Below are 11,804 nucleotides of genomic sequence, written 5' to 3' on the forward strand. Positions count from 1 at the left end.
CATGTGCTTTTAGTGCGTGGAATAGAACAGGAGGCTAAGGCTATCCAGGGCTATATATAGTGAGACTCTGTTTCAAACATGCAAACAAAAAAAAATAGTATCTGATTTGCAGTTTTTGTCTCTGCCAGGTTAGCGGCTCCCAGTATCAGAAAGGCTTTGGGCTTTCCCTTGCAGATAAAGGTGTCTGCTTATTTAGTGCCCTTCTAAAACGGACTCAGAGACAAAACGTTGATTCTCGGATTGAAGTTTAATAAGTTTTTGAAGTGGGGCGATAGCTCTGATGAAAGTGCTGTGTGTCTGTCATGACAGAGGCTCTGGCCGTGTGCCTTTCGGCTGCTCTTTAGACAAAGAGTTCCAGGATGCAAACCTGTGGGCTGGCTGTCCTGCCGTCCTCACCAAAACCCCCAACCAAATAAAGCTGGTCATTCCAAAGGCAAGTGCGATGGCCCACGCGCTTCAGTCCACGGTCTGCGCAGGGGAAGTGGAACCACAGAGGTGGAGACTTGCCTGTAGGGTGGAGAGCAGAGGGTGGTTACTGAGGAGGGATACTGCAGTCTTCGCTTCAACAATGCTTGCCTATTATTTTTTTCCCCATTTAATTTGTTGACCTTTTCAAATATTCTATGTATCTTGTCTATTTTGTTTTGTTTCTTGAAGCAGGATCTCACTATCCTGGTTGGTCTCAAATTGTATGTAGACCAGGCTGGCTGACCTCAAACTTCCAGACATCTGTCTGCCTCCAGGGGCTGGGATTAAAGGTGTGAATCACCATACCTGGCTCTTTTTTTGTTTTGTTTTGTTTTTTTGAGACGAGGTTTCTCTGTGTAGCCCTGGTTGACACGAACTTGCTCTGTAGACCAGGCTGGCCTTGAACTCACAGAGATTCTTCCGCCTCTGTCTCGTGAGTGCTGGCACTAAAGGCATGTGCCATTACAGCCTGGCTATGGCCTCTATTTAAGAAGTGTATATGTGTGTATATATTAGATAGGATCTTATGTGTAGCGCTGACTGACCTGGAACTCGTAACAGGCTTTTTTTTGGGCCACAACCAGCTCCCAAGTAAAGGCATAGAGACATCTTATTAGTTATGAATGCTCAGTCTTATTTTATGCTTGTCCCACTAGCTCTTATTAACCTCTCTTTACCTGCATTTGCCTCGGGGCTTTTTACCTTTCTTTAATTCTGTATGTCCTACTCCGTGTCTGCCTGGCCCTGAGTGTCTCGCTCTCTTTGTCCCTCACTCTCTCCTCTGGCTTTAGACTCCTACTTATTCTCTTTGCCTGCCAGCCCCACCTATCCCTCCTCTGCCTATGTATTGGCCGTTCAGCTTTTTATTAGACCAATCAGGTGCCTTAGGCAAAGCCACACATCTTTACATAATTTAACAAATGTAGCATAGACAAGAGTAACACATTTTTTGCCTAGTTAAAGAAATATTCCACAACACTATATAGACCAGGCTGGTTTTGAACTCACATAGAAGGCATTTACTTGCCTTCTACCTTCCATCTGAGTTGAAAGGTGAGGGCCTCCATATCTGGTTCAGTATATTTCAATTGATGGCTTGGTTGTAAGCCTTAGCCTTTAAAGGTTGAGCTAGCTTTCTGATCCTCTATTGCATTTTCCTTTTTTTTTTTTAAGACAGGGTCTCTATGCAGCTCTGACTGTCCTGGAAATTACTGTGTAGACCAGGCTGGCCTTGAACTCAGAAATCCATGCACCACCGCACCCAGCCCACCTTTAACTTGTCAACTAATTTGTCTTCCGTTCTGTCCCACCACTCCATCTTTTTGTAGTTTTCTGGTTCACGAGTCTTTCCCTCCTCCCTTCCTCCGAACATTAGTTTGGCTCTCACGGGTATCATAGATGTAGAGGTCGTTGCAGATCGTGTCCCTAGCTCTGGTCAGAGTTTCCCCACCAAAGAGTACAGCGAAAGGTCCCACCACTGAACAGGAATGGTGCCGCAGGCCCTGGGGTCCCTGCTGCAACCCCTGCCCACTGCTCACAAGCCTGGCAAGCTGTTCCATCAAACGAGGGGCAACAGGTGGTTCCTCCTTTGGAGAGAAAAAAGGGACTGTCTGAAGGGTTTGCTCATCTCTACTCATTTCTACTCTAAAATGTGAGAGGAGCTAATACCTTAATTTTCCCGTGGCTCCATTGCCCTGCTACTTCTGGTTCGACGGAGTTGCAGCCCCCAAAGAGCAATAGCTGATGACCCGGGTGGGGTCCAGCAGTTGGCAGCAGAGCAGCGCAGTGGCCAGACCGTGAGACCGTGTGGCAGCCTTCTTCTTTGTAGCTGTTGGTACACAAATTAGGGTTTTCTAAAAAGATTCGGATGTTGTACCGCTTAGCCAGAGTGCCCTTGTGAAAGAAAATCAGGCTTGGAGCAGATGGTTAAGCCATCTTGGAAACTGTAGATCCAAGAAGGAGGGGTGCTAGGGTAAGGACAGGAATCAATTACCAATAAGTTTGTTAAGTTTTGTTTTCCTAGATAGAAAATGAATAGGTGTTTGGTGCAAAGGTTGTACCAATAAGTGCGGGTGCTGTGGTCCAACTTTAACGTGTAGATGCTTCCATAGCGTCGCTGAGTGCGGGTACCACCCTCTCTGCCGGACACTCGCAGCTCTCGGTCTGATAGACGGGTGCAGGTGTGACTGCTGAGGCCAGCAGGAGGGCTGTTGCCAGGCTTCGCAGTCCATACCTCCCACACTCCACTTTCCGTGTCCAGAGCCGCCACCGTGGCTAGGCGACGTGACCCGTCCCAGCCTCCCACCACACAGAGCCAACGTCCTCCCACCAGTGCCGCATCGTGGTGACTGCGAAGGGGACTGCCCCGGGCTGGCAGTTGTACAGCTTGGCCCCCAGCTGGGTCAAAGATCACAGTATCACTGCTGGGCACTCTTGCACCACCTTCTAAGAGACCCCCTACCAGATAGAACCGTCCCCGCAGTTCGGTGCATGAATGAAAGGCACGAGCCAGAAGCGCATCCCGCGCCACTGGCCTCCAGGTCCAGGCTGAGCCCCTTGCTCGACCGGGGGATTCCGCCCCAGCCATGGGCCCAGCAGAAGGAAGAGCCGTAGGATCGCTTCAGATCACACCCCTTCTTGCGGGGCCCAGCACTTCCTTCAGGCATGGGCTAGCTTCCCCCTCCAAGACCAACCCAGGTCCTTCCGTACTCAAGACACCCCTTCTCTCCACTGCTGTCGCCCAGCAACCACCGCAGGGACTGCAGTGCGACCGCTGCAAACCGAAGGTCGCAAAGAGCCTGTTACCTTGGAGACAGGAGACCTGGTTAGCTACCGCGATCGTACAGTGATGTCGCCAACGAGATGTGGGGGAAGTCAGTAAATATCCTAAAAGACTTGGGCTCAAAAAAGGGTGGGCGCTGACAGGTCCTTAGAAGAACCCAATACTGGCGAGTTAGCTTGATTATGACATTCGGGACGCAGGTGTTGGGGTTTGGGGGAACGGACCGTGTCTCCCTCCCACCCCCCGGCTGCAGGGTTTCAAACTTGGAATTTTCTCTAGGGATGAGGTAGGAAAGAAACAAGTCACAGGTCAGAGGTTGAGGGAATGAACGCAGACTAAGTGACTTGGGAGTCAGAGATTTGGGTAGACTCCCCCCCTCCTCCCCCAGCGTTCCCATTTATGTAACCGTTAGTGGTAAAGTGCTTCAAAGTACTGATTGGGTGGAAAGTCTTTTCACCTCTGGCCACCAGAGGGCAGTAGAGTCCAGCCTCCAAGGGAAGAGACAGGAGTGAAAGGTGGTTGATGGTGGCGAGAGATAGGAAAAGAAAAGAGACAACTTGGGGAGGAGGAGATGAGTTACAGTGGGCAAAGTGTGTGAGGAAAATTAGCTTAGGCATACCTCGGACAATTTTTCACTACTGAGTCCTGGGAAGAAAAATTATTTCATCTTGCCTCTTCAGAATCATGTAATACATGGCACTGTGGAAGTCAGGATTAAGGAAGGGTGGGGACTTTCTCCGATAGGATCCTGGGCAGAGGTGCCCAGCCTTAGAAGGTGGGTGGGGGTGAGACGGGGAGGAGAGAAAAACACCCCTGCCCCTCCCTGCTCTCTTCCTTTGATTCAAGCCGGGTTACTGAAGGCCTTAATGCTGTCCCCACAGGACCCAGTGCAGAATAGAGAGGCCCAGATCAAGGCTGACTGGTTTCGGCTGTAGGAGGAAATGAGACAGATTTCTCCTCCTAGCCCAGCTGGGGAGGGGCAGAATTGGATCTGTGTCCCCCAAGCTGGGCTTTAACTGGGAAGGGTGGCTGTGACTTTGGCCTTTGGTTTCTAAACATGAACTTGCTCCCCATTAGCTTGAGAAATCCAGCCCACGGAAAGTGTCCAAGATTTCAGTGGGAACGGCCATGTTATTCAACGGACTGGGATCATGTGCACTGGGCCTTTCCCCTCCTGATCCCAACTAGATCTTGAGAGGAAGCTACATGGGGAGGGCATGCAGGGGAAGGCACAGTTGTAGACTATGTGATTACCAGGACCCATTGCCATTTTCTCCATTCCTCCCTTCCTTTTTTAAAAATGTGTATTACTGAGGACTGAACCTAGGGTGTTGCTAGGCAACACTCTACTTTGCTGTATCTCCAACCCGTGTTTTTTTGTTTGTTTGGTTGGTTTTTTTGTTTTTTTTTTTTGTGTTGTTGTTGTTGTTGTTGTTTTAAACTTTGAGTTAGGGTCTTGATAAGTTTCCCAGGATGGCCTTCAATCATTTTGTAGCTCGGGCAGTCTTTGCCTCAGTCTCCTGACTAGCTAAGATTGCAGGCCTGCCCACCAGGCCTGTCCCCCACCTGTATGTTAAGCTGAGATTCAACAATAACTTTTATTTTTTGTTGTTGTTGTTGTTGTTTTTTGTTTTTTGAGACAGGGTTTCTCTGTGGTTTTGGAGCCTGTCCTGGAACTAACTCTTGTAGACCAGGCTGGTCTCGAACTCACAGAGATCCGCCTGCCTCTGCCTCCCAAGTGCTGGGATTAAAGGCGTGCGCCACCACCCTCCGGCTTCAACAATAGCTTTGTGTCTTTGCCCATCCAGTTATCTTTTCCTGCCTTTGACAAGTCAGATACTCAGTTTTCTAAGTTATGGTAAAATTCTCTTCTAAAAGAAACATCTAAGGCCGGGGAGGTAGCTCAATTATGCAAGTCCCAGGACCTGAGTTCCATCCCCAGAATCCACATAAAATAGATGGGCATGGCATCCCAGTGCTGGCAAGGCAGAGTGGGCGGATCCCTGGGCTTGGTGGGCAGCCCTAGTATATTAGGTGAGTTCCAGGCCAATGAGAGATCTGGCTCAAAATACTAGTGGACAGCATCCAAGATACAACACCTGAGATTGCCCTCTGGCTTCCACATGTACACACCTGTGTGTCCTTCCACACACACACACACGAATATGAGTAACCAGGGCCTTTGATTTCAGCAGTTGGGAAGCTGATGCAGGAGGATGGATGGTCTAGGCTACACAGGACTAAGCTAACTGAGACTACATGCAAAGGTCCTAATTTTTTTTAAAAAAAAGTTAAATAATAATATCCCCAAAACAAAGACCCCCGCCTGCCCCAACTTTTTGTATCTGTAGCTAAAAGCTAATCTCCTTAAGGCCTCTCACTGATTCCCTTTCCAGCAACTGGACACGATTCTGACACACTCACTCCGTGGAGCCAACATGGTGCTGGCTAGACGGGGTGGGATCATTTTACTTGAACCTCACTAGTCTGCTACACATTTTCGGCTCTTGCTCTTGCCTGCCTTTGACTGAGTGGCCAGTCTTATTTTCTCCCTCTCCTCGTGAGAAATAGAAACTCCCCATCCCAGGGGCCTTCATGCTTTCTCTTCCTTCTAGCTTTGACTCCAACGCCAGGCACTGGACTCCTGCACCGTACCTGGACATGCAGCCTGAGTCTCACACACTCTTGCAGTGCACACTCTAGTTCTGTATTTCCTTCCGTTCTACCTAGCAATAACCATAGAGAGAAATTCCCGAGAGAGGGATTGCCTAGGATTCCCTCTTCTGATTGTTCTAAACCAAGTCCATATCTTGGAGGAAGCAGACAGGAAAAGGGAGAGCTGGCAGGAGGAAGTGGACCCAAGCCAATCTGCATTTTGTTTTGGTTTTAGTTTTGTCGAGGCAGGGTTTCTCTGTGAAACAGTCTTGACTGTCCTGGAACTTGCTCTGTAGATCAGGCTGGCCTCGAACTCACAGAGATCCGCCTGCCTCTGCCTCCTGAGTGCTGGGATTAACGGCGTGCGCCACCACCGCCAGTCTGCATTTGCATGACATGTTCCTGAGAATGGCACCTGAGGTGGTCTATGCTGTCCAGGCTGAGATGTCCCTCCCAGCCCCGAACCTAAGCCTTGACTTCAGTCTTCACAGCGTTCTTTATCTTCTCCCTGCATTACCTCCATGTTCTTTTCTTTTTTGAGACAGGCCTTGCTAAGTACCCCAGGCAGACCTTAAACAATTTTGCCTTAGCCTACTGACTGCTAGGGTTACAGGCATGTACCACCATGTCTGCCCCTGACTCATTTTCTGACCCTGGCATCATCTCTGGGTCTCAGAATTGTTCAGAGCACACAAAAGCCAACGCTTCTGCCAGCGAGTCTCTGTCACACTCCCAGGACTTCCACAGTGCCCTCCTGTCTCCTGCAGCTGCCGCAGCTGCCAGGCCTTCTCTCGGACTCTTCCTCTAGTGTCCCTGACCTGTCTACATTTTCCCTACAGCCCATTCTGGTCACTTGACTTCCATGACCTTATGCTAGCCTGACGCAAATTCTGACCATGTTCTTAGCTCGAAGGGGACATGGACAAACGAGATCAGAGGAGTGGCCAGGAGACTAAATCGCATGAGGCCAGGGGCTTGAGAGTGCCTTTCACTGGACGTGAGCTAGAAAGTATCTGAGAGAAGCCAGTCAGTGGTGGCGCACGCCTTTAATCCCAGTGCTCTGGAGGCAGAGGCAGGTGGGTCTCTGAGTCTGAGGTCAGCCTGGTCTACAAAGTTAGTTCCAGGACAGTCAGGACTACACAGAGAAACCCTGTCTCGAAAAACCAAAATAGATAGATAGATAGATAGATAGATAGATAGATAGATAGATAGATAGATAGATTGATTTTAAGGAAAGTATCTGAGAGAAAGAAATCCTCCCAGCAGTAGGCATCCAGAAATTTCTCTTAAAGGATTTCTCTTGTTCAGATTTTGTCTCCGAATTTCCTCTCTAAGATAACTCAGTAGGGAAAGGTTCTTGCAGCTAAGTCTGATGACCTGAGTTCAATACCCCAGCCCCACGTGACTTGTGCAAGTTGTCCTCTGACCTCCACATGAGGGCCATTGTATGCACCCCCATCCCACCTCCACCATCCTCACAATGCATAAATGTAATTTCCATTCTTTAGAGATGGTTCTATCTTTTGCTTTTTTTTTTTTTTTTTTTTTTTGAGACAGGGTTTCTCTGTGTGGCCCTAGCTGACCTAGAACTTGGTTTATAGACTAGGCTGGCCTCAGAGTCAGAGATCCCGGGGCATCTTCCTCTGGGGTGTTGGGATTAAAGGTGTGGCCAGCACACCCTGCTATCTTTTGCTTTTAAAACTCTTTTTTGGGAAGCTGGCAAGTTGGCTCATCAAATAAAGAGATCTGTCACTAAGCCTAGGACACCCAAGGCTATCCAAAGAAACTCTGTCTCGAAAAAACCAAACCCAATCCTAGGAATGGCCTCTAGTTCCTAGGCAAGCGCTCTAACTCGTGAGCTCCATTGCCAGGAGCTGCCCCCACCCCGCACTCCACACACACACACACACACACTTGAGAGATTCTGGCTGGCTGGAAACTCATTGTGTAGATCAGGGTGGCCTTGAACTTTTGACATTCCCTATACCTTTGCTATGATTACAGGCATATGCCACCATTCCTAGACTGTGTCAGCCCCCCCCAAAAAATGTTTTGGGACAGCCTTGAGTTTGGGACTCCCGTATAGAATACAGGCACTCCAGGAGGCTTCTTCCCTCCACCAGAAAAAAATGCTTCAGCCTCCTAGGTCTGCTAGATCACAGCACCGGCTTCCTTCCTTTTTCTTCCCAGTGTAACTTTCTGCTAGTTTGGATCTGTCTCTGTTTTCCCTTGCTTTCCTTTTAGGATTCTGCCTTTTCCTCTCTGCCGAATGGAGCCGCCACCTGACTTGCCCAGAAATGGCTGGACATCTTCCCTACAGCTTCATCTTAGAACCACACACGGTGGTTCTAAGTGGAACCCCTTGGCACAGTCCGTAAGACCTTCATGATAAGGACCTAAGTGAGCACCCTATAGGACTTTTCCAGGCATGTGATCCCCACCCCTCGTCCCCCAGAAGACCGCAGTGAGTGGAAGCCTAGATGCTGATTGGTTAGTTACCGTCCTTATTCCTTCACCCTTTCCTTACAGCTCTTGGACTAGGCTCCTGACCTTGCTGGTTATCAGTGGCAGTGGATATTCTTGACACCTAATCCTTTTGCCTTTAATGCTGCTTCTGGAACTGAAGGAGAAACCAATCAGGAAGACTTCAAAGTGAAGCTGGAAGGCAGGGCGGCTCTGGGAGCTGCCTCCAAATACAGTGGGCTCCCCCAGGAGGAAACTAGCTCTTTCTATGACTGATAGTGGGGACAGGGAGAACACAGCCAGGGTCCTCACTCTAGAATCCATTTTCTCACCAAATTCTCAGGCTTCCCCCTTATCTTCCCTCCTACTTCTTTAACCCCCCGCTACATCTTCTGTTGCTACTGTCACCTCTCAGAATACTGACTTCCCTGAGAGTCCCTATCCTCATCCTGTGCCAGCCGGGGCCTATTCCGACAGCCTTCTAAAAGTGCCAGCCCATCCATAAACACTGGGTAAAATAATAAAGGCTTTGTCTCTTCACCCATGTTCTCGTCACTGGTGTTGTGGAAGTGTGTTTACGGAGGCTGTGTGAGAGCGAAGAGGAGGGGCTCTGCCTTCAGCCGCCTCTGCCGAGAACAGGGACCCAGCTATGCCTGTGTTCTGCCCTCTCTGTTCCTGGGTGGCTTTAGAACCCTTGAGGAACAAGCACGCCCAGCCCCCTGAGCTTGAAGGGATGTTGTTAGGCAACCAGGAAATGTGGTTGTCATTAAGAGATGGGCTGGGTATCGAGACTGCGTGATTGGCAGATAAGAGCAGAGGGCACACATCAACATTTAGATGGAATAGCTTGGAAAACAAGATGCCACCATCCCAATGTTGGGTGTGGTGAGGTTTTAAGATGGGGGTTTTGAGTCCTTTTCCGGTGTAGGAAGGGCTTCTGTAGCCCCCTGTGTTGTGTGTGTGGGTAGTCTCTCCTCACCGCCGTAAGCGGAGAGGCATCCTATGGAGGAACAGTAGAGGTGACGCGCTGCAGCCTCAGTCCTGGGGATGGAATCAAGTCCCAATTATCAGTGTTCTTCCACTATGTCAGTCAGCAGCCACAGCTTTCCGTGCAAAGTGTGCAGGAAGCCGGAGGCTGAGGCAGTGGGGGGCAGCTTAGCAAGGCTGTGCAGAAATGGAGCACCAACATTTCGTCCACACCCATGCTCCTACCTACTTGCCTTCTGATTTATTATTCAGCCTCCTCTCTCCCAGAGCCAGAGTTCTTCTTCAAGCTCATGTCTGCTCTCTGACCGGGAATCTCACTGCAAACAAACGGGACATCACTCACTGAGGAGGCCTCTTACTTCCTCCTACCCCAGGCCCAGTCTCCTGACACCCCACCCCACCCCATCCCTTCCCACTCTGGCCCACTCCCGCCCTCCCTTGATCACTCAATCTGACCCTCACTCTCACTGTTCTTCCCCCACACCACTCCACCCAGCCTTGTCCCTCCCTGACTCACCTCAGGTCCCATTGTCACAAACAAAAATTTCAGCATAAGCCTCTCCAACCGGTTTGGCTTAGGTGTGCAGCCTTCCATGGGGACTGAGACCAGTTGAAGTAGCTGCTTGGACACACGCAGGTAATATCCACATGGATATGGACAGAGGCAGGCCCGTGTATATTAGCAACACACAGAGACACGCAAAGGAAACGTGATGGTAAGGTGTCATGTGTTGGAGATATATGTGTCTGTCCTCTCCTGACCAAGGGGCCCTTGAGGGCAGGGATCATATGTCCTATGTCTTTGTCACCTCCCTTGAGCCTGACACTTACGCGTCTGTTGATTGAATGTGCACTTGCAGTCATGCCCTGTGATGCTGCTCAGACGAATGTGTGTGCTAAGGATGCCATCTATCATGGCTTGAATTGTCCCCATTCTTCGAGCTCAGAATGCAGGTGGGAGGAGGGTAGGTAGTGAGGCATGAGGGGAATGGGGAGTCAGTGTTGAAAGAATTGGGCTCTGAATGTAGGCACTGGTCCTGAAACGTTTTCATAACCATTATTTTAGTATATAGTCCCTGACCTGTAATATGGCTTCCCTAGGACTTATCTCAGAAGAGGATAGAAAAGGCCTGAATATAAAGCATATTTCTCAGGAGTGTGGTCCACGTGAAACATTATAGGACTAAGGGAGAGAGGATTTGAAGATAAATATTTGTTAGATGAGGAAAGAAAAATCCCAGCTAAAGGCGTGGATGGCCGCCTTATTCTCTCTGCCCGTGGCACCTGCAGCCCCCAGTTTAAGGTTGTTTACTAGGGCCTAACCATATCCACGAAGATGTGGGGGTGTTCATTACCTTAATACTGCCTCAGAGAAGTCCTGTTCCCCTTTAGTGATTTAGGGTCCCAGCCTCCAGGGGCTCAGAGATACTCTGGCTGGTAGCCCTCTGAGGGGAAGAGTATATTGTGAAGAGATCCACCCAAGCGGACTGGATACTCACTTTGTGGTCTAGCTGCTTTCCCACCCCCATGCCTCAGTTTCTCCCGTGATTTCCTGTACCTAGAGGGATGAATCCGTGGGAAGGAAAGAGCTCCTCTGACAGCATGTGATAGGATCCAAAGTGTGATAATTATAATTATAACACAGGATGCTCCCCCTCCCATCCCCCTGGCCCTACCCCACCCCTGCCACACTGGATCTCAAAGCAGCATCGGGGTGGGGCTGTTCCCCTGGCATAGGCGGGGACCTGGGTCCTGAAGAGGGGAAGGGGTTTGCCAAGGCGGAGGTGGAGAGAAATTAAGGAGATTTGGCATCCAGCCTGACCCTTAAATCTGCCTCTGACCCGCAGGAAATAGCCCTTGAGGAAGAGGCCACTATCCTAATCACTGCTGAGAGGTAGGGTCCAGAGAGGGGTCTACTCTATGGGCAGCGTTAGAGCCTAGATTGCAACCCAGGTTCAGGATGGGAAGATGATCATTCGAGATCTCTGCCTGCTGACCCTCCGTCACCATCTTCTCCGGACTGACACTGGTTGATTTAGACATGCAGGCCTTCCTAAAACAAATGCACTCACTCCCCATTGGGGTTGTGAGCTGCCCTAGCATGGCTGACTGGGCAAAAGTATAAAACGAGCCCGACCTTTAAGTACTTCACAGAGGGCAGCTGCCATCCTTTCCCTCGGTTTAACGAGTTTACTGTTAAATCTCGGGCATGCAACAGGCCTCAATCAATGGCTCTTGAATTAAAGCTTACAATTTAGTTAAGGAGATAAGATGTGCACAAATTATGAGTGCACAAGCTATAATAAAGAGACTGGCAAGGACCGAGGAAGACGAGAAGAAATGTGGGAGGAGCCAAGAAAGCTTCAAGGGAGATATGGCCTTTGAGGTCAGTTTTGAGAGATGAGCAAGATTGACAGGTAAGGGGACTGAGGAAGTGGCTTGGTGGTAG

The 11,804-nt window shown here is 49.7% G+C and overlaps 1 protein-coding gene across 1 annotated transcript; it reads right to left on the minus strand.

Annotated features, from left to right (window-relative positions):
* Positions 1–76: 76 nt before the first annotated feature.
* On the minus strand, positions 77–3,234 carry Klhdc9 (kelch domain containing 9). Its single transcript, XM_075989107.1, has 4 exons — positions 2,529–3,234; positions 2,137–2,296; positions 1,856–2,054; positions 77–507 (listed from the first exon to the last, which is right to left on the minus strand). Exons 1-4 carry the CDS (start codon positions 3,053–3,055, stop codon positions 341–343), a joined length of 1,053 nt encoding a protein of 350 aa, XP_075845222.1. The 5' UTR covers positions 3,056–3,234; the 3' UTR covers positions 77–340.
* Between the last annotated feature and the right edge of the window lie 8,570 nt (positions 3,235–11,804).

This window comes from Microtus pennsylvanicus, chromosome 10 (assembly GCF_037038515.1).
Source record: "Microtus pennsylvanicus isolate mMicPen1 chromosome 10, mMicPen1.hap1, whole genome shotgun sequence".
Taxonomy (NCBI): Eukaryota; Metazoa; Chordata; class Mammalia; order Rodentia; family Cricetidae; genus Microtus; species Microtus pennsylvanicus.

Excerpts from the sequence above, each read along its gene's own strand:
- Klhdc9 (XM_075989107.1), bottom strand. The coding sequence starts at position 3,055 with ATGGCTGGGGCGGAATCCCCCGGTCGAGCAAGGGGCTCAGCCTGGACC. Across the intron at positions 2,055-2,136 it reads GGAGCCACGGGAAAATTAAG|GAGGAACCACCTGTTGCCCC; the intron begins GTATTAGCTCCT and ends TTCTCTCCAAAG. Across the intron at positions 508-1,855 it reads CCTCTACATCTATGATACCC|GCAAGTCTCCACCTCTGTGG; the intron begins GTGAGAGCCAAA and ends TCCACCCTACAG.